The sequence below is a fragment of the Ambystoma mexicanum genome, chromosome 11, assembly GCF_040938575.1.
Source record: "Ambystoma mexicanum isolate Mex_15411 chromosome 11, UKY_AmexF1_1, whole genome shotgun sequence".
Classification (NCBI taxonomy): Eukaryota; Metazoa; Chordata; class Amphibia; order Caudata; family Ambystomatidae; genus Ambystoma; species Ambystoma mexicanum.
Window position 1 is genome coordinate 1,177,086,066 of NC_090934.1, and position 21,512 is coordinate 1,177,107,577.

At 45.7% G+C, this 21,512-nt stretch overlaps 1 protein-coding gene across 4 annotated transcripts in view; it reads left to right on the forward strand.

Annotated features, from left to right (window-relative positions):
* The window catches only part of VPS13C (vacuolar protein sorting 13 homolog C), a 5,236,720-nt gene that overhangs the window by 4,397,639 nt on the left and 817,569 nt on the right, over positions 1-21,512 (forward strand). For all 4 annotated transcript variants that reach the window (XM_069624493.1, XM_069624490.1, XM_069624491.1 and 1 more), the window contains one exon: positions 3,702-3,815. In XM_069624493.1, the coding sequence (XP_069480594.1) occupies positions 3,702-3,815 (114 nt within the window). The remainder of the gene's footprint in view (positions 1-3,701; positions 3,816-21,512) is intronic.

Consider the following 21,512-nt stretch of genomic DNA (forward strand, 5'->3'; position numbering starts at 1 on the left):
AGATTAACTTCAAATGACTTTCAATGTATTTATTTATTTATTGTGCTCTTGTAAGGTGCTTATACATCAAGTAAATTGTGTTTCAAAGCACCCACAGGGCAACAGGGAGGGGAAAAAAAACTAAAACATGGGAATGAAAATCAAATTTAACAATGAAAGATAGAGGCGGCCGTACTAGGCCTTGTGAGCATTCACATCGTGCATGCATGTGCAGAGAGAGAGGGAATGGATGAGGGAGTGGTGGGGTAAGTGCTAGGTGTACCAAGAGGGAAGTGCTAGGGCATGAGCAGCTGTAAGTGCCTAGGTGAGTGATCGACAGGCAAATACGTGCAGGCATGTTGTGGCATAGGCCAGTGGGTACTAAGGTAAGTGCTGAGAGTGTGCAAATGCTGAAGGCGATTGGGGGTGGGAGGCCAGGGCCCAAGAGGACCCATAAGAGCCCTGGTCACCAATCTCAAACTGTAGGGTTTAGCAGAGGAGGGAGGGAAGGAGGAGGTGAAAGGAAAGTCTTGAGAAGCTTCCGGAATTTGAGGCGATCCGGCTCCAGGTGAAGTTGAAGGGGGAGGCTGTTCTATAGGAGGGAGCCTGCTGAGGAAAGAGATCGGCCACCAGCATGCTGTTTAGCGAAGCGCTTGACACAGAGAGAGTTGGTGCCAGAGGAACGTAAAGATCTGGAGGAAGAGTATTTAATGAGAGCAAGTTGTAGTTAGCTTGGTCCCTGGCCCCAGACAGCCTTCTGGATGATGCAGAGGGATTTGTAGTTGATCCTTGCAGCAACCGGGAGCCAGTGGAGAGCTTTTAGGGCTAGAGGGATGCAGTCCCTGGGCTTGAGGCCAAGGATAAGCCTTGCAGCCCCATTCTGGATTAGCTGGAGGGGACATAAAGAAGAAAAGTCTAGATTAAGGAAAAGGCTATTGCAGTAGTCTAGCCTAGTGTAACGCTCACCTGGGACTCTGCAGGAGCGTAATTCCTTCTCAGCCAGAGGATCTGTTATTTGGGCACTTCTTGGATTCTTTTTCTGTGAAAACGACAATAATAACAATAGAATTGCTGTAATTTCTATTTTGCTGTATAGCAGTGTGCCTTTGATAATCCCACCCTTCTCACCTGTGTTTATGTTTGGTGGAACTCTCCATATTCTACAGGGGAGCGTTGGTATGAAAACTTTTAACTTGAAAGGTTGCGGTGTTCAAATGATTCTTGTCAGAATTTGCAGGTTTTCAGAAAGCTGTAGATGAAATACCTTTGGACGATGTGGAGTCTGCTGAGTAAACCTCTGAATGAAGGCACTGCGACCGCAAATGAAGACTGCTGCGAAGAAGATATTGCGTCTGTGAAGGAACTTCTGACAGAAGATGCAGAGACTACGAAATAAACAGCTGACTGAAGAAACGCTTCGGAAATACTTCGGTTCGGTAAGTCTTTTTAAAAATAATGGAATTCTGTTGCTTTTCTGTGGAAACTAATATCTCTGAACTTTCTTTTCCTTGACAGGTTCTGTCAGGAGATCGCCGGTAGCGTTACTCGCTGTCAGCAGAGAATACGTGAAGTGAGCGCTCCAGTGGAGGCGGGGCTTAAGTAGCTCCCTCTGCAATATGTATAGTATGTGCTATAAGTTAATAATGGACTTGGCGGCGGCCATGTTGAGTGTATGAAAACCAATGTAAGCGCGATATGAGCCTATGGGTGCAATGCTGTGAATGAGACACATGCCATTTGTTCCAGACTTGTTGCCACTGTTGACCCACCGACTGAGGTGAAGTTCCTTGCTTGCCTGGAATGCCTGAATGGGAACTGTGCTCCTTTACTGGGATCTAGACAGAACCGGAGCTCTAGAGACATTAAGCTTCTGGGGAAAGTGAGGAAAGGAAGAATTCCTTTGATTAGGTGGAGTTGAAATAGGGCCTTTTTGGCAAGGTCCTGAATGTCCTGTTCTATCTGTATGTAATTTATGTGGTTGTATTTATCATTATACATTTTTGTAATTTGTTTGCGACAGAGTGACTTTGAAATTTGCTGTTGAGGTCATCTACTTACGCCTCTCTTCATATTTGAATAATGTACAGTGATTTCTAATGTGGTGTTCAATGTTTAATTTGAAATGGTTTTTGCAATAATACATTTGTACATGTATTAAAGAATCTCTAAATTTCGTGAGAATATGTTGAATTTCTCTAAGGACTACCCTTCTTTGTTTGTACTTGCCTAGCCCTTAGATTTAATCAATTTTGGGTTTCCCTTAACCTTTTTTATGATGCTACGTCAGGCATTGAACTTCTTTCTCCTTTGTGAGCGTTCTTGTCTTGCTCCACTCTCTTGTGACTCGTTGAAGATTCTAGAATTTGTGTTAGATGGTTTTCCTTGGAGAAGGCTGTTTCCTGCATAAGAGTTGAACATGCCGCTGTAAGGGCTTTTTAGGAACCCCGGAGAGGCATTGATTCAGTTGAGTCCTATGGATTTTAGTCTTTTTTCACGGACCATCCTCCAGCCAATCTGATTCAGCCTCCTTGGGATCTTTGCGCTGCTTTTGAGGTGTTTCAGGGACTGCCCTTGAAACCTTTGACCAAGGTTTTCCTTAAATTACTCATTTTATAGGTGGGTTCCTCTTGATCATTATGTCAGCCTTCAGGTTGAAAGAGGTAGGGGGTCTTGTAATGTTCTGATCCATATGTTGTATTCTATGATTACGGGTTGTTTCTTAGAACCCCTCCTTCCTTTCAACCCAAGTTTGATTTTCTACTTCGATGAGTCTCACTGGCTGGGTTTTCCTTATTTCTTGGACACTGATGGTACCTTTTTCCAGATTCTTGATATGGGCCAGGCATTTAAAATCTAACTTGAGAGGTCTACTGTTTTCAGATCTTGTGATTCATTCCTGGTCTCCTTTGCTCCCGACCAAAAAGGGATAGGCTTTCTGCTGCCACCATAAGTCATGGGTGCCAGAGGGTATCACTGTGACCTATAAGCATCACGGTGCCCCCTTGTCTCCTTTAATTCCGGGGGGCTCTACAAGGGGAATATTAGCTTCCTGGCCAGAACTAAAAGTTGTGTCTCTGAAAGAAATGTATTCTTCAACAACCTCTATTTCCCCCTCAACTTGTGTCATTATAAACTTCAAATCAGGGATGTATCTGAAGGTTCTCTTTGCATAGCAATCCTACAGTCTGCTGAATCCTCAGCACCAGTTGTCCACCTCTTCCTCATCCCAGTCACCTTTCCACCCCTTTCCGACACTGTTTATGTGAATTGAAGTAAGACTCTGCTTGCTATATACAAGAAGGGGAGGGGCAGATAGGGATAATATGGCCCCACCCAAAATGGGACAGTGCCAGTCAGGTAATTAGAAAATATGTTTTTTTTTCCTTCTAAGTGCTTGTCAGACAAGGGTCTGTCTGTTCCTTGTGCACCCTCATTTGTATCAGACTGGGGCTAGGAGGACATGGAGATGGACTTTTGAAGTAATGAAGATTAACAGTAAGTAATCCATGAATTCATATTCTTCAATTACATTAGATGTTGACATATTGTTGCTACTAGCTAATGCAAGCAAGTTGTAAAGCACCATGTTATAGTTGAGATTAGTGGTGGTATTGCCTATAAACTAAATAGATGTGGACAGGACCTGACAGGGAGCCAACCCTCCATATTCAGTTCTAAAAAGATACAGTAGAAATTCATGACTGTCTTTTTTTCCTTTGAAGGCTAAATTACTACAAAAAGACTTGGACGCTCTTAACACAGAATTAATGGAATCATCAATGACTGATATTACGACTCTTAGCTTCTTTGAGCACTTTCACATCTCTCCTGTGAAGGTAAGTTATGAAATGGGGAGAAATGCAATTTCAAGTTACATTGGTAATAGCTAATCACTGTTTGTATACTGTTTTTTAGTCCTTTGACTCTTACAGATAATGACGTAATGTTTGTTAAGATGGACTTCCAAAATCAACCGTGGGTTGGATTTTGGAAGCTAACCTATCATGGTGAACAGGAAATACAATGAAGTCTAGCCAAACCCAATCAAGGGAGGTAGCAGAGCAGCAAGGCTTATATTGAGGATGGGTCTGAGAGTGATATAGGGCTACAATGAGCCCACACAGAAAAACACAGAACACCACCAATTTGTCTAGTTAGACAGTAAAGTAAAACAATATACAATGATGTATTAGGGCTTTACAATACACACTAAGCAATGAAACCTCTTGGTAAATATTGTCACACACTATAAAACATACATATATACTCTTGTGAGAAGTCTGAAAAGCATATGATTCATAAACCAGTTCTACATAGGTAAGTAGTCAGATGCATACATGACAGAAGAAACCCTTTTGAGCAACACTAGAATTATTCCCTAGCATTTAGCAGGTAGGTTTTCAGGCTATGTGATTGGATGATGCCAGTGGTTGCGACTCGGATAAGTAGTTCTCTCAATCCCCCCACACTAGGATAGACCTATGAGGTGATCCTTGACCAGAACACCACAGGGTGGACTAGAAACAGACATGTTAACTTACCCCCTTACTTTGATTTCTCGAGAGGCCACTTTTGAGGTATCTGATTTTGTTGGGGCTCATTCTTCTGTGCTTTATCTGGGCGAGGAGGCCAGGGTCACTTTGTTACACGTTATTTCATTTTGGTCAGTTGCAGTGCTTGAATCATGGTTCAAGGCACCTTCCAATACAACACCTTTGTGAAGAAGTGGAGAAAACCTCTGCAGTGTAGGCGACCTCAGGACGCCTCCAGGGAGTGTAGAAGAGAGATTGCAGCAGAAGTGCCCACGGTCAGGCGGCAATAGGTGGCAATAGGCGACCTTCAATGGACGAAAAATGAGCAGGCCCAACACAGCTTGTAGTATAAGCTGAAGATCCTCCAAGTTCGAATGGATGCACGCGGAATGGCAATGGCTGCTGCAAGGTAGCTCAGGAGAGAGCTGGTCACTCACTGGTTGGTCCATGGACACTTCCGAAAGGCTCAGAATGCACAGATCCTTAAGCAAGGGTCGGTATTGGTTTTTCCTACCGGTACAGTGGTTGAAGCACCAACAAAGGCCTTCTTGAGGTATGGACAGAGGAGTAGGGCTTCGCCCAGACAACACTGCAGTTGATGTTGGTCAGCTGCAGGGGTTGTCTTCGGGTCATCAGCGGGTTGCTCTTCTTCATAGAAGTTTTGGTTCCAGTGATGATCTGTTTATCAGTCGCAGGAGTCCTCCTTTTATCCAAGATCCAGGCTCGAAGCAAGATCCTAAACACCAAAGGTAATGATCTGCACCATTCAAAAATCCAGTAGTTATCAAATCGTGGATAACCACTGATCATCACAACTGCCCAGCAATCGACTCTCTGGCAGGAAAGATGTGGATTGGGACTACACTCAGCCCCCTTCTCTGGCTCACACACAATGCCCCTTAGCCTGTGAAAGCCGAAGCTTTTCCTGGGAAAGGGATCTCCATGTATGGCATTTCCTGACCTGAGAAGGGAGGAAGAAGACCAAAGAACAGTATGGCCAAAGAACAAGCGAGCAAACAATCTTGTGGCACAGCTATCTTAGAGTGTTAGCTACCTTTAGTAGCCATTCATGGTAAATGCAAAATTGCAGAATTAAAAGAGCACAAAAATGGTAAAAACATCACTGCTACCACCAGCTTGTCTTGCTAAAAGAGCCATTATATAAAAAAGATATAAGAATACAAAGTATCCTAACTGCACTTCACTGTAAGGTGATGTGTGCAATTGTAACAATACAAGAATTCATACAGAAAGACATAGGCCCTCATTGCGAGTTTCCTGGTAACCCACAGGGGCTATCGGCGGGTTACCGGCAAACTCGCCTAACCGATATTAAAGGTGCCGGCAACAGCTGTAAATTCCCATTCCACAGAGTCTGTAGGACTCTGTGGAATGGGTTTGTCCCTATCACCGGCACCACTAGTACCAGCGCCTGCGACAGGGGCAATTCTCTGGCGGTAGGGCCCTGAACTCCTTGCAGGTCAAGCCTGCCCGTAGTTCACTGCCCCTACCGGCAGACTGTGATCTGGTCTGGAAAAAATGCCTGAGCCGGTAGTACCAGCGTTATTCCCAGCATTTTTTCCAGACCAGCTCACCTGTAATGAGGGCTATAGTCTTGCAGTACTGACAATCTTAGGGACTAGTCAATTTCCCCATAAGAATGAGCTAAACCGGCAAGGAAAGTAGGTGAGAAGGCTTTTCCTACTTCCAAAAAGTTAGAACAGGGTTCAAAACAAGCAAAAAGAATGGTGTCCCATTGAAATCTATGGAGGGTGCAAAAAGAAAAGAATCTTTCGTAACAAAAATGAAGCCTCTTTTATTTAAGTAACTTGGAATATCACAGACAGTGCACGTTACTCACTTTAGTGATTACTGAACTCCTAGTCAATAGTACCTTTTTGCTTCATTTGTTTGGCTGTGATCCTGGGAATATGTCAGGACCTGAGCACTGAACGCAAAGCATTGTATTGTAAAAATGTGTCAGGGCACATAAGGGTGACATTCCTGACATGCACCTTGCTCCAACATGTGCCTGCACCAACCATGGTCCTTTTCAATATTTTTAATTTAGCATGAGGACTCGTAATGTGGGATGTAGGGAGGATAGGAGACTATGGACTTCGCAGCACAATGTTCACTGAGGTCGGGAACTTGTCCTTGCTCCTCCATCCCACCATATTCGTCTCAAAATATTATTTAGGACACACTGGCTAAAATCTTTGTCAGCCCTTCATCTTGTGTACAAAGAGTACTAAGAGAAGTGTTTGAAGAAACAGGAGTAGTGTCCCACTTTGCCTATTTAGAAATATCTCCCTCTGTTTCATCTCTTTTGAATGCAACTGAAGCTGGTTTTACCCTTAAGCAATGGCTGTGGATTCCTTTCAAATTAGGCAGCCCTCAAAGTGAATTACATTCTGTAATGCGAACAAATTTGCGCTGTAATATGGAAGCTTCTAGTGGAATGCCTCCTCCGACAGAATCCTTATCTTTTATAATGACATCCACACTCCGACTGTTATAGACGCATTTTCGTTAGCAACTAGGGGATCATACGTTGCTTTTTGCAGTTGCTGTCACATCCTCAGTGGTGTCTCAGAACCAGAGTGACACCCTCTTTCTGTGTGTTTGTGACAAAGTGATGTAGGACCCAGAGGAGGAAAAGGATCAGTCCCTTGGTTCATTTGCCCATCAGCAGCCTTGGAAGCAATATGTGTGTACCGGCTACAAGAGCTACAAGTCAGCGGAGGTAGGTAATCTGAATGGGAGGGATGCTAGAAAGAAGGAAGAGTTGAGGTCAAAATTAAGGGGGGGGGTCAGGGTAGAGCTAATAAGAGCCATCCAACGGCAAGGGGACAAGGAAATAGCCATCTAGGGAGGGGGAATTCAGAACAGCCGATAAGTTTCTCTCTTCTCACCACCAGGTTTCCTCATGCCCATGGTCCTTTTGACAAGAAACAACCTGCCTGTTTTTTGGAAATGCCCCAAATCCAATGAGGCGTTACTCATCCAGTCGCCCTAACCATCCCCTTAACAACTATCACCCACCAAATATGTTAAAGTAACTACCTACCCAAATTCCTGGAGTTCAGAAAAGTCTGCAAGAGCTATAGCACCCCTTTCCTCAACAAAGCCCGTAAGCATAGCAAGCTTGTTTTTCACATTAGTTGCCATGTTATGATGGTTACCGACCTTGTACACAAAGAGTTGACTCATCGCAGCAGGATTCACAAGAGACTCTACTGCAACGGGGCATTGCTATCTACAGTAAAAAGAAAAAGCTTACAACACTTGTTCAATGCGAGACAAACTGCAAGTTACTTCCCGTTGATGACTGACAGTCTCTAAGGCCTGCAGTGTCACAGAGGAAGCAAGCAGCTGATGTGGTAAATGCAGCGATCTGGGGGCAGGATGTCATATTCTCCTTTTGAGAACTTGCTCTATGGTGCTGAGCTGACAATTGGAGAACTAATCACAATCGCTGATTACTGCAAATTGCAGTAACCAACCCCTACACAGTACAGGCTGTGCACACAGCTCACGCATTCACAGAACCTACAGCTGACTCTGTGGGACGATAAAAGGCAGCCAGAGTTTCGCCTAGGGGTGACAGCTGTTGTGACCTAGCAGTTCAGGCTGGGCTGCTCCATTTGGGGTGATACTAAGCCTAATTTGCATATGGTCTTTGCCCTTCTGTAGTGGCTTGGCTGGCTGAAAAACGATGGTCTGGAGGGTTGCCCAGAGCTCTTCCTGTAGGTTGAAATTGATTCTAAACCTTCCAGCCATCACCTTTTGGTGTAGCTGTTGGAGGGAGAACATTGTTAATGGTGCAAGACAAGAAAGGCAAGCGAGCAGATGAGTTGGAGCAGAACAAGCTGACTGAACAACAGAGGTCAGTAGAGACAGAAGGAGAGTGTGCAGGTAAAGGAGGAACAGAGCTGGAGAGGAGTGAAGTGAGCAAAGGAGGAGGAATTAAACTAAATGGGAGAGGAGTGAGTAAAGGACGAGAATGCTGGAGGGGAAAGGATTGAGTAAAGGAGGAAGAAAGGAGCTGGAGGGGGAGGAGTGAGCAAAAAGGCAGAACAGATCTGGAGGGCAGAGATGATAACCTAGGTGAATAGAGGTGAAGCGCTTGAGTAAAGTGCATAAAGGGCGATCCGAGTGCTCTTCAGCTGCCAAGGAGAGACTAGAGAGAGCTAAGCAACAGTAGGAAAAGAGAAGACCGAAAAGTGGGAAGCCAGAACCACACAGGAAAGAAGAGAAGTTCAGAAGTGAATTGCTCCTTTCTAGTTTACTTTGAAACCTTTTTTTTTTTTCATTTACCCAGTCAACCTGAAGCACTGGGCCAATTTATGTTGCAAACCACTTCAACGTTATTTAATGAGTCCTGTTTTGTCTGTCCCTAGGACATTGCAATATGTGTGTATATTGTGCTGAATCCCAAGATGTTGTCATTGTCTCCAAGGGGGAGCCCCTTCCCATGAGGGCAGGGAGGTGAGGCCCCTACCCGATAGTGCCCTTGGGGGTGGTACTCAGCTAGAGGATCTCATGGAGAGAGACTCCTCCTCTGGGGATCAGGGAGAACATCTTGGGAGAACGCGGTATAGCCATTCCAGTCCAACATCTCATGACCCCCCCCCCACCATATATACTCCAATACTATACTCAACCAACCCATGTACATGTGTAGGGCAGTCAGTGACACATCCACTGAGATGAGGAAGTGCTGGAACTACCCAGTGGAGACTTGTGTGGGAAAGACTGAGATGAGGAGGAGGTGCGTAGTAGTGAAGAATGCTCAGCGAAACTCAAATGAACATTCTAGCCTTTCATATCAAACTGTTTCAACAACCAACATATAAAGGGACGAAGTACTCCATACCTGGTCAAGCGGGCTGTAAAGCCATCCCAGGAGGATAGAGAGCAGAGCAACTGTTCTGCACAGGAAATTCAAGCACCTGCAGACCACTCTTCTGCACAGGAAATTCAAGCGCCTGCAGACCCGGGACGCTGTCAGGCAGTAAGACGACGTTGGCAGACCCTGCAAAGAACCGGCAAGTCAGTAACTCGACCTCAGCAGATAGGTGGACTGCATGGTCTGGAATGGGTTGGCGTTCTACTGGGAGCCAAACGCTGCATAGCCGCCGTAGTGAAGGAGAAGTTAGCGGGAGCCACGAAAGACCGAGACAAGAGACACACAAGCTGCAAAGATGCTGTAGCAAAGTTGGAAGCCTGCAGAAGCCCTAAGAGGTCTGAGCAATGAGGAAACCGACCCTGAGACTGGCCACAGCCCAAAAAGAAGAACCCAAAAGGTACAGGAATTAACAGGCTACCCAGTGGGGGCAGAAGAGAGTCTTGCAACTGCAGAGGAGCACCAAGAAGGAAAACATACAGATCTGTGGCAACATTAGACCCCTTTCACAAACAATATCCCAGAGAGTCCAAAAAGCAGATATTTTATAATTAAGGGACATCCTGAAAATCCCCACCTAAAAAAGGAGAAACCAGGAAGAGACACCATAATCTTCCTTGTGGCAGTATTTGAAAGGAGAGTAAACAAAGTCTGACCATCACGAGAAGCAGAGAAATACAGGTCTGGGACCTGCATGCAACACAAGGGAGACTTGCATATTGTTTTCCTCGGGGCCTGGTTTGGTAGGCGAGTGAACCAAGTTGCCCCAAAGCCAAGTGAAAGGAAGACAAGGGCAAGGAAGTTATTCCATCTTGTATGGTGAAGTTGTGAAAATAAATAAAAGAGAGGCCAGGGGAAGAGAGTAATTCCACCTGGTGTTGTGGACTGTGGACATTAAAGAAAGACCAGGGGAAGCAAGTCATACCCCCTGGTTTTGTTTAACCGTGAAGCTCAAATACCAGGAAAATTGAGTCATTCTCCTGGTAACCCAGAGGCCACAAGAAGGGAGTCATTCTACCTGGTGGTGTTGAACTGTGAAACCAAAGAGCGAAGCCACGGGAAAGGAGTCCTTCCCCCTGGCGGGGTTGAATTGTACAACCACGTGAGAAGAGACATGGGGAAGGGAGCCATTCTCCCTTGTTGTATTGAACTCCAAAAGCCAAAATACCATGAGAAGGGAGACATTCTCCTGGTAACCAAGGCCAGGGGCAGGGAGTCATTCCCCCTGGTTGTGTTGAATTGTAAAATCCAGATACCAGGAGAAAGGAGTCTTTTCTCCTGGCAATCAGAATTGTAAAGACTTTCTGATACAACGTTAAAAATAAGCAGTCTGTCTGCCAAGGAAAAGCACTGGAACTTTGTATTTTCTGTTGAAGGACAATTTTGACCCGGCAAAGGGAGCCATTCCCCTAAGAAGAAAACAACACCTGCAGGTGAACTTTTATCCACAGTCCAGAAGAAGGGAGTCATTGTTCTGGACCAAGAAGGTCTATTTTACCCTTAGTTTAGTATTAAGTGTAAGGGACAGAAGGAGGGTTTTTGATACAGGACTGTGGACCATTGATTTACACAGACATTCTGACAGAACCCTTAGTGTTTTAGTTGAGGCACGGAAACCCCTCTCTTAGAGAGCGGGAAAGTTAGGCTTCCTCTTTATTTTCTTGAACAATAAAAGTTTGTAGCAATCACCATGCCACCCGTGTGCCAGTCTCCTCCTTCTGCACCCTTACAATATACATGGGGCAGAACCAGCCCTGTGATCTTAATTCCTTTTTTTGCAGCTACATATACTGGAGTTTTTCGAACAGCCAAACTTTTGATATTTTACTTGGTCATTGTCATGTCCAACAGACTGTGCTCCACTACAAGATGACCTTGAAGCCCTTTTGGTAGAGAAAGTGAGAGAGTGAAGTTTATCTTAAACTCACACCAGCACTTAATATACTGTTTAGGACAGGACCAAAACAAGGAAGACTGTGCGTCCTGTCAACTAACGCTGTGCAAAGCTGTGCAAGAGTGCATGGTCTCAGTCGTCCATCCCCTGTACAAGCCAGGTAAGAGTAAGGCACGTTCATCCCTTAAACAAGGTGCTTCTATATCAAAACCTAATGTAAGAAAGGGGGAAAAGTAGAAGAATCGTCCTGGTCTTTGCACCAGTAGAGGTCTACAGAACCATGATAAATTGAAGACTAGACCCCAACACTTTTTGATTTGATCGATAGGCCATCCTTCCCAATATCAACTTCCACTGCAGCAGAGTGGGAAGCATTCAAGCCAAGGTTGCTTGCAGTGTTCACACATGTTCTAGTCCCTCTGACAACTCCAATTGTACCTATGATGCCCTATCCTCCTTTATTGTACATTGAAGGCTGGTTCCTTTTCCACTCTGCATGTTCCTGGGATAGGTCCCAAGAACTTTCCTTCTGCCATCACTACTGAAGTCTGTGCCATCGGCACCCTTTCTTTCATAAACAGTGTCTGACAAATCTGTGCCACCAGTGCCAGTCTCTGTATTCTGTTATGATGATATATGATATGATATGGCATTTGTAACACGCCTATACACAAGTGTTTCAAGGCGCGAAATTAGTGCAATTTTTGGGAGGCAGTGGGTTTACTACCCCTCACCATCTGTATTATCTGCTAGAAACTGGTGCATCTCATGGTTTACTGACTGATGGGTTTACCACCTTTCTGAGGTTTCAGTCCATCCTTTTTGACAATGATGGATTGGAGCCCCAAATGATGTAAGCAATGGATTGAAGACACAAATTATGCATGATCATTGGTGTCCTCTGTGATATGGGCCTGCTGGAGGATTTTGGATTGGATCTCCAGTATGGCTCCGACCTGAGTGCTTTGGGTGAAGACCTACAGAGTTAAGGAAAAATCACTGCAGACACAGATTTTGGATACAACGGGTATAGAGTCATCTTTATTGCATTGCAAATAGAATGACAGATAGGACAGAGTATCCCTGTTCAAAAGAGTGAATCTCCCAACTCATTCTAGCACACACTTTTTTTTTTTTAGATTTCCACACAGTGGTACAATAGAGGGTGTTTCACATTAGGTAATGATTTTTATGCAATTCTCACATTATTCTTGTACTTGGAAATGTTGCTACCTCCTGATCTTCTCAGCCTCACAATGCCAGGCCTATCAAGACACATGCCCGTCCCTCCAACGCCTCGCCTCTTAAGCCTGCCCGCTGCTGCTGGTTCACATTGTTAGGCATTCTATTTGCCTTCCTGCATTTGTATCATATTATCTTCTTATACCTTTCCCATGCTCTCAAAGGCAAACCCTTGCCACTTTTCTGATTGCACAACTTCATGAGTTTTACCTGTTTGGTGTACCAACCACCCAGCAAATTCATTGAGAAGGTAGTTGCTAACCAAGTACTTAAAACATTGAGCAATTTGGTCTACTCCAGAATTACCAATCTGCGATCCATCCCAAATGCAGCACCAAAAGAGCCACGATCCAGGTGGTAGACCATGCCCTTCAGATTACTAGTAGAAGGGGATTTGTGGCTGCTAGTCCTCCTGGACATCTCAGCTACGTTCAACGTGGTCAACCATCACACACTAGTCACCCTCATTTTACACAGGATGGGCTTCTCTGCCACCTCCCTGAAATGGTTCACAACCTACCTGTCTGACAGAAAGCAGGATCAGGTTGCAGTTCCGTAGGGCTCCATTCTCTCCCCGGTCATCTTTCACCTCTGCATGGATCCACTGGGCTTGCTCTTCGAGGACGCCAGCATTGTGATACACCAGTAAGCAGATGATACATAGTTGTACCTAAAGTTCAAGGGCCCCCTTCCCTCATGCCTTGCAACCATTCAGACATGGATGACAAGTGCCCACTTAAAACTTAAACCCACCAAGAACAAATGTATACTCCTAGCCCACCCCTTGAAGCAGGATCCCAGTGAAAGGTGGCTGGATGAAATGCATTTAGATGGGCTCAAGCCTCACCTCGCCCACTCATCAAAATCATTTGGCTTCATTGTGGATCTATCCTTCCAACAACACATCACGAAAAATGCTCATATGGCTTGGTATCAGAGCTCTTCACTCTGGAAAGATCAAGCCTTTCCTCCTGCCCTAGTTCTTCCGATGGTGGTACATGATGTTAAATGTTAATGTTAAAGGATATTTGTCCCGCGCACTATCACCAATGGAGTGGTCCCCTGGTGCCCTGGCGGTTCTAAAAAAGGGAGGCGGGGGCGGGGTGAGTTAGTGGGAATAAGCTGGAAAAGTGCAAGAGAGCAGTGATGTGCTTCACGATCCCATCTAGTTCCGACGCTGGCTAATGTTCATGATTACGTCTAGATGCAACGCGGGTTAATGTTCACGATTACGTCTAGGTGTGGCATATGTCAATAATCATAATTCCATCTAAGTGTCGCACATGCTGACCTTCACAATCCCATCTAGTTCAGACGCCGGCTAATGTTCATGATTACATCTAGATGCGACGCCGGCTAATGTTCACGATTCCGTCTAGGTGTGGCACATGCTAACATTCACAAAATCCGAGTGTGGCACATGCTAATAATCACAATTCCTTCTCCGTGTGGCGCATGCTAATAATCACAATTCCATCTTAGTGTGGCACATGACTTTGACTCATGGCTCAACACCTCACTAATGCCGCTCACACCCTCTTGCAAACCATCAGCCCGCCATGGCCTCTTCCCTAGATGGTTCACACCTGATTTGAAGACCAGTAAACAACTATATAAATACCTAGAACGCTAATGGCGGAAAGACAAAACTCCCCTGAGCAGATCCACCGTGGCCCAGCACCTTCATCAGTACAAGGCAAAAACCCGAAAAGCAAAAAAAGCCCATTACAACTCCCGAATCCTAAACTGTAAAAACCCCAGCAAAGAACTTCACAAAATCATCACCGAATTCACCAAACCATCATGCACCTCCATCGTCCCGACCCCCTCACAATCGCTGTGCGACTCACTCTCTCTCCACTTTTACACCACAGCTCTCGAAAGAACAAAATCTCTAACCAACAAACTAGCTCTCTTACACCCACCAGGCAACCCACCCTCCATACCGGCCAACCCATCGCCTGCGACCACTATCCAACCAAAGTTCGACTCCTTTAGTCCAATATCAGCAGACCAATTTCTCAAACTTCTTGCTGCCCGCAAACCATCCGGCTCTCCGTTAGAACCTTGCCCGGCCACAACCCTCAAAGAAATGTTCGCCTCTACCTGCGCAGGAGAACATGCAAGAACCATCATAAATGACTCCCTTTCCTCTGGAATTTTTCCCGACACATTCAAAACGGTTCATGTCTTTCAAAACCTTATGTATTTCTCACCAAGCACTGCATAAAACCGGACCCCAATATCTTCAAGACAAACTTAAAACCCTATCACGTGCACGTACTCTAAGATCAAGCTCAGCCGGCCTCCTAGTCATACCAAAAACAAACTCAGTCAGATTAGGCGGATCATCATTCTCAGCTTTGGCCCCCACGCTGTGGAACGCACTCCCACCACACATCCGACTCACTGAAGACCTCATGTCTTTCCGCAAATTACTGAAAACTTGGCTCTTCCCCTAAAACCGACCCCAAACTCAATCTAACTCAAACTCGATAACAGCATCTCAATGACTTTGCCAAATGCTAGACCATAAATAGCAATGCAGCATCTTGATCCGAGCAAGAAATCGAAAACTAATAACCTCTGATGTAAACTAAAAATAGAATGAGTAAAAGGATCAAACCTGCGAAGGTAGATCAAAAGAATAAGCTGTACCAGGGCAGTAAAGTGGCTGAAATTAATGAAATGGACAAAATAAATGTAATGGACAAGAGGATCAATGTGGATGTGTGGAATACAGTGGGTAACAACATTTTAACTAACCCAAACTACTAGATCATAAATAACAATTAAACAAATAACAATACAACATCAAGATCCAAGCAAGAAATCGAAAACTAATAACCTCTGATGTAAACTAAAAAGGACAAACAGAATAGAATGAGTAAAGTAGATCAAAGCAGTGAAGCAAATAAAAAAGAATAAATTGTATGAAAGCAGTAAAGCGGTTGAAATTAATGAAATAAATGAAATGATTGCAATGGACGAATAGAACAAAGTGGACAAAAGGAATAAAGTGAAGAGGATGGAAAGATGAATACAAGAGACAAGTGAGTGCACAGACAGATGGCATGGGTTGTATGAGTGCATGGCATAAATGGAAAGTACAGAATAGACAACTCGAGTACATGAGACGGGTGTAGTGCATGGGACAGATGGGGAGCACGGAACACATTGTGTGCGACAGGTGATATGGGCTGAACCGATAATGTAGGATTAATGAACGAAGTGAGTGGAGCGGATGAAGTGAGTGGAGTGTGTTAAGATGGATTTCTGAACTCTGTCCTGGCGGCGCAGAAGTTCAGAAGGCCAACCTAATTACTTGGAACAGGGTAACCTCTGGACAAGCCAGACCAATCAGGGTAGCGATCGCGGCGGTCAAGACTAGGTCTCAAGAGGGGTGAGGGTGACTGAAAGCCCGCAATGAGCACACAAAGCAAGGACACTTACAAACTACTCCAAACAGGTGTTATATTAAAAATATATACACATTTATTCCAAGGCCTTTAAAACAATGACCGTAGCGAGAAATCACAATACAACTCTAGTAAACCAACACATACCATACCAATACAATATATATACAAATACAAACAAGTCTCAAGCGTTAGATGCACGAAATGTGTAGTCCACCTAAAAGGTAAGGAAAACAGGCAGTGCGAAATAATGCTTAGACCCAGTCCGCCTTCAGAGGCACCTAACTAAAAGGAAGTCCGAGCCCTACGAAGAGTGGAGCCTTGTGCTCAAAAGTACCTGCACACGCTGGTGCCAACGGGCAAAAGGGGAGTCTCTTCGAGGGAAATCAGGCAGTTCAGTTTAGAGCACAAATGAAGAAGAACAGTGTTCCGCGACTCAAGCGCAGCCTCCACTGTGGGCTTACGGAAGTAAGTAAGAAAAAGCGAGTACGGAAAGGCGTGCTGTTTTGACACAGCGGGGAAACGCTATGGGCTCCTGCAGGAGGGCGACCAGTTCCTAGCTATGCTACTCACCGGTCCCCGATGCAAGCAGACCCAGGCTTCTCCGCGTCAGTTTCAGTCGCTGGCAGGTTCAGAAGAGCAGGGGACGTCTCGTCGTCGTGTTGAGTCTGCAGCAGCAGAGTTGAGTAAAAGACGTCCCAAACGAAGGAACCCGCACAGTTTGTTACCACAGCAGGGCAACGGAGCGGCCGTGTGTATCTGAGCCAAATGTACACTACTCACTTCAGACCTGGGAACGCCAAGTGTACGAATCGTGTGAGAGTGACAAGGACTCGAAATACTACACAACCTGGCGGCGGTTACAGAGCAAGACTCCTGTGTAGGCTGGTCAGTCTGCTGGATGGCCCAGAGACGCTTCCGAAGGCTTACTAGCAGGAGATGGTGAAGATGCCGAGAATAGCTGTCCCCACTATTCCAAGGGTCGAAGTACCAGTACAGGCCTTCTGGTTCGATCTAAGGTGAAAAGGGTTTCACAAGGCGACAGCAGTGCAGAGGAGCAGTCCTTCAGCGGGTCACCAGCAATTCCTCGGTTCAGCCTCTTGGTTGCAGGATACTTGGCTCCTGTATTCCTTCGTTCGTGAGAACTCAGGAGATCGACATGGTAGTGGTGTTTCCAGCCCCCTCTTATCCACGGTTCCCTTCGCGCCAAAACGGAGGGGACCCAATGGGAGATCCGCTCATCAACACTCACACCATACGTGGACCTATCACGGACCACGGTGGTCCCAGGCATTCACACCACCCTAGACTCCCTGGCACCCAGGATGTGTATTGGCACCAGACATCCCAGCCCACATCCTGGAGGCAAACACCAGGCATGTAGAAGCCCGCGAAAGCATCCGTGTTTCGAGGGAAAGTACATGCCCAAATAAGGAAGGCCCCGGGTCGGCTCGACCTGGGGAAGGTGAAGGGAGCAAGACGGTCAGCGGACAGGACAAAGGAGCCTCGTGGTCTGGCCATTTTGGGAGCCAGGCCACCATTTTGGGCTAAGCGCGAGAAACGCGCTTAAAATGCCAAAAGGAGCTCAAAACACAAGAAACGATCGCTGCCACCATTCCCGTCCGTGAATCACTTGCACCGATCAGTTACAATCCTAAAAGAGTATCTAGGGCCTGTAGAAGGCTAGAGACCCAAGAGAGCAGTAACTTAGCTTACAGTGCCCTCTTGTGTCATGTTGCACGAAAGCCGCAACATGATAAAAGAAACTACGGAAAACAGCTTTTCCCGGTACTGACTGTCTTAAGGGCATGTCAGTTTCCCCGTAAGAATGGAGCGAAAGCCCAGAGGAGTGCGGCAGAAGGCTGCACTTCTCTGGCAAAGTCGAGAACAAGGTGAAAAACAACAGCAAAAAGTTTAGGGGTTGCCACATGGAAGGAAAATTACCTACAATTACAAAATCCTTCCTAACAGAGTGGATGAAGCACGTAGAGCGGATGAGTGCGTTGAGCGGATGAGTGCGTTGAGCGGATGAGTGCGTAGAGCGGATGAGGGCATGGAGCGGATGAGGGCATGGAGCGGATGAGAGCGCGGAGCAGATAAGAACGTGGTGCGGATGTAGCGTGTGAGTGGATAATAGAGTGGAGCGGAGGTAGGGTGTTGAGCAGATTTAGGGTGTCGAGCAGATGTAGGGTACGGTGGTGTTGAGCCGATGTAGAGTGTTGAGCGGATGTAGGGTATGGTGCGGGTGCGGAGCGGGTGTAGAATGCAGAGCCGTGTAGAGTGCAGAGCCGGTGTAGAGTGCGGTGCGGGTGTAGAGTGCGGAGCGGATGTCGAGTGTGGAGCAAACCGATGATGTATGTGAATGGAACGGGTGAAGTGGTTGGAAGGAACGGATGAAGTGGTTGGAATAAAACAGGTGTAGTAAGGGGAAGAAACGGCTGAAGTTGGGTGGTAGGAATGGAGGATGGATCTGGAAGAACGGGTTATGTATATGCACGAGACGGGTAAAGTATGAGGAAGGAACAGATGAAGTATGTTGACAAAATGGGTCACATTTATTGAATAGAACGATTGAAGTATGTGGATGGAACAGGTGAAGTGGATGGATCAAGTAAAAATGTGGTTGGAACAGAGGAAGTATGGGGTTGGAATGGTGAAGCATATGAGTGGAACGAATGAACTGGGTGGAATGGATGAACTGGGTGGAATGGATGAACTGGGTAGAACGGATGAACTGGGTGGAACGGATGATCAGAGGGGAATGGGTGAAATATGTGGACGGAAAGGCTGAAGGATGTAGATGGAAAGGGTGAAGTATGTGGATGGAAAGGGTGAAGTATGTGGATGGAACAGGCGTAGTATGTGGAAGGAACTGGTGAAATATGTGGAAGGAACGGGTGAAATATATGGAAGGAATGGGTGAAGTATGTGGATGGAACAGATGAACGAGTGTAGAATGGGTGAAGTGGGTGGAACGGGTGAAATGGTAGAACGGATGAAGTAGGTGGATGAACGGGTGATGTGTTTGGAACCGGTGAAGTGGGTGGAACGGGTTAAGTGGATGGAACGTGTGAAATGGGTGGAACCATTAAAGGGGATGGAACGTGTGAAGATGACGTATGTGGATGGATGATGTCTGGAGAAAGGATAACGTGGGTAGAACGAATGAAAGATGCAGTGCATAAAATGGTTGGAGTGCATAAAATGGCCTGTAATACATGGAATGGATTGGAGTGCGTGGAACGGATTGGAGTGCGTGGAACGGATTGGAGTGCATAGAATGGGGTGACCTACATGTAATGGTTTGGAGTGCATGGAACGTTTGCAAGAGCATTGAAACAAATGGTTTTGAGTGCTTGAAACGGTCGTAATGCATAGAACAGTCCGAGTACATGGAACGGATGGAGTACAAGGAACTACTGGAGTGGGCTTGATCTCAAGCACCTAAGGTAAACCACCATATCACATCTCCACGCTTACTCTCTTCTTTACACCACCACTCAACTAGAACACAGCGATACTATGACACCATTCTGTATAACTGTTCTCATACCATCATTTGCCTCATACTCCCCATCACCCTAACTAAACACTGCTGGTTACACACCCCCCGCAGCCTAGGCGTTCTCCTCAGGCCTAATGCAGCCAGAATCGGTCTGGATAACATCCTGCCAGAACGAACACATACTCTTGATCTCTCAACCAGAACACCTACCGCTAAGAAGCAGCTATCACATGAATGCCACACCAGCTGCACACATATCCGGTGCTCACACGCACCTTTTGACTCACCCTATTTCTCTCTACTGACTTAAACTTCGGGTCCCGACGGCGTTCAACCTACCAGCGCCTTGAGACCATATCAATGGTACATAAGGCGCTATATAAATGCAAAGTAACGTAACATAACATAACGTGCTGTAATTCACAATTCCATCTAAGTGTGGCATTTGCTAATAATCACAATTCCTAATGCAGTCTATATTTGGCACAGGCTAACAATCGCTATTCTATCTAACTGTGGTACTGGCCGACATTCACAATCCTATCTAGTTGTGACACAGGCTATTGTTCACAATCTTATGTGAGTGTGGCACTTGCTAACATTCACAGTTTCATATAAGTGTGGTGCATGCTAACATTCACATTTCTATCTAGATGCGAAACAGGCTAATCTTGATTCCATCTAAGTGTGGCGCATGCTAACATTAACATTTCTATCTAGGTGCGACGCAGGCTAATGTTCACAATTCCATCCAAGCGTGGTACATGCCAACATTCATAAACCTATCTAAATACGACGAGGGCCAATGTTCACAGTTCTCTCTAGGTGTGGCACTTGACCACGTACCATAATCTAGTGTTCCTGAATAACGATGGGGTTAACGCACTCCTCTAAGAAGTACCAGCTGCTCACATGTCCCTCTCTCAAAACAGCCCTATATGCTGTGGCTCGCCTTATCACTGGCTCTAGGAGATTTGTCCATATCACCCCTACCGTGTGTGAATTATACTTGTTCTTCATCCTGGCTAGGATCTGGATTAAAACCACATGCCTCACCTACAAAACAACCAAAGCTGTACACCCGCCTACTGTACGCCAAACTAAAAACATCAGGCAGCACACTGCCATCAGTAAGAACATCACCAGGATGGAAACTAGATTAGGCTCGCAAGGGGAAACCTAGAAAACAGAACTAGTCCTTCTCATGCTACACTTCAGTCCTCTGGAACTCCATACCAGTGCCAATCTGGACTGCTCCAAGTCTCTTTCAGTTTAGGAAAGAACTAAAGGCCTGGTGCTTGGAACAACGCCACCTTGGTGCAACTCAGGTTCCGTCTATCTTGTACATTGTATATTGTTCTGTGATAATTATTACTAATGGCTACTTGATGGCGTGTTAAAGTCTCACGACCAGTGTTTTCTCTATGACCTGTTCCCAAGCTTGCCATTGATACTGAGCTTGATTTGCACTTTAAAAATATATAATAATCATAATAATCATAAACATGTTAAGCCTCTTTTTTCTATGCATTGATAGAACAACCATGCTCTTAGAGACATTTTAGAGCAGGAGGACCCATGATGTACTCCACTCCTCCCAATCAGTGAACCTTTGGCCAAGCCCATTTTGACAGTCTGGCAGAATCCTTTAAAGTAGGGACCAAGAAGTACTGAGCTGCTTCCTGTGAACCAGTCTTTCTATCAATACACATGACACTCGTAAATGTAGTGGTTCATGTGCCCACCATGGGAGTTCAACCTATAGTCATCCCACTGTATAGGAAATCCAAGATGTTCGATGCATTTTGGACATTAAGACTTTCGGCCTCATCACGAGTTGGGCGGTAACCGTTAAATCTGGCGTTAACGGTATTTGCGCCGCCAATACCGCTCTGCCGGATCACAAATACAAATACTGCCGCCGCAATTACAGCTGGCGTAAGTACAGTCGGCTGTAATAGCGCCGGCTGTAATAGCGCTGGCACCCATTTGCGCTATTACAGAGCCATCACGAGTCTGGCGTAGGTGCTAT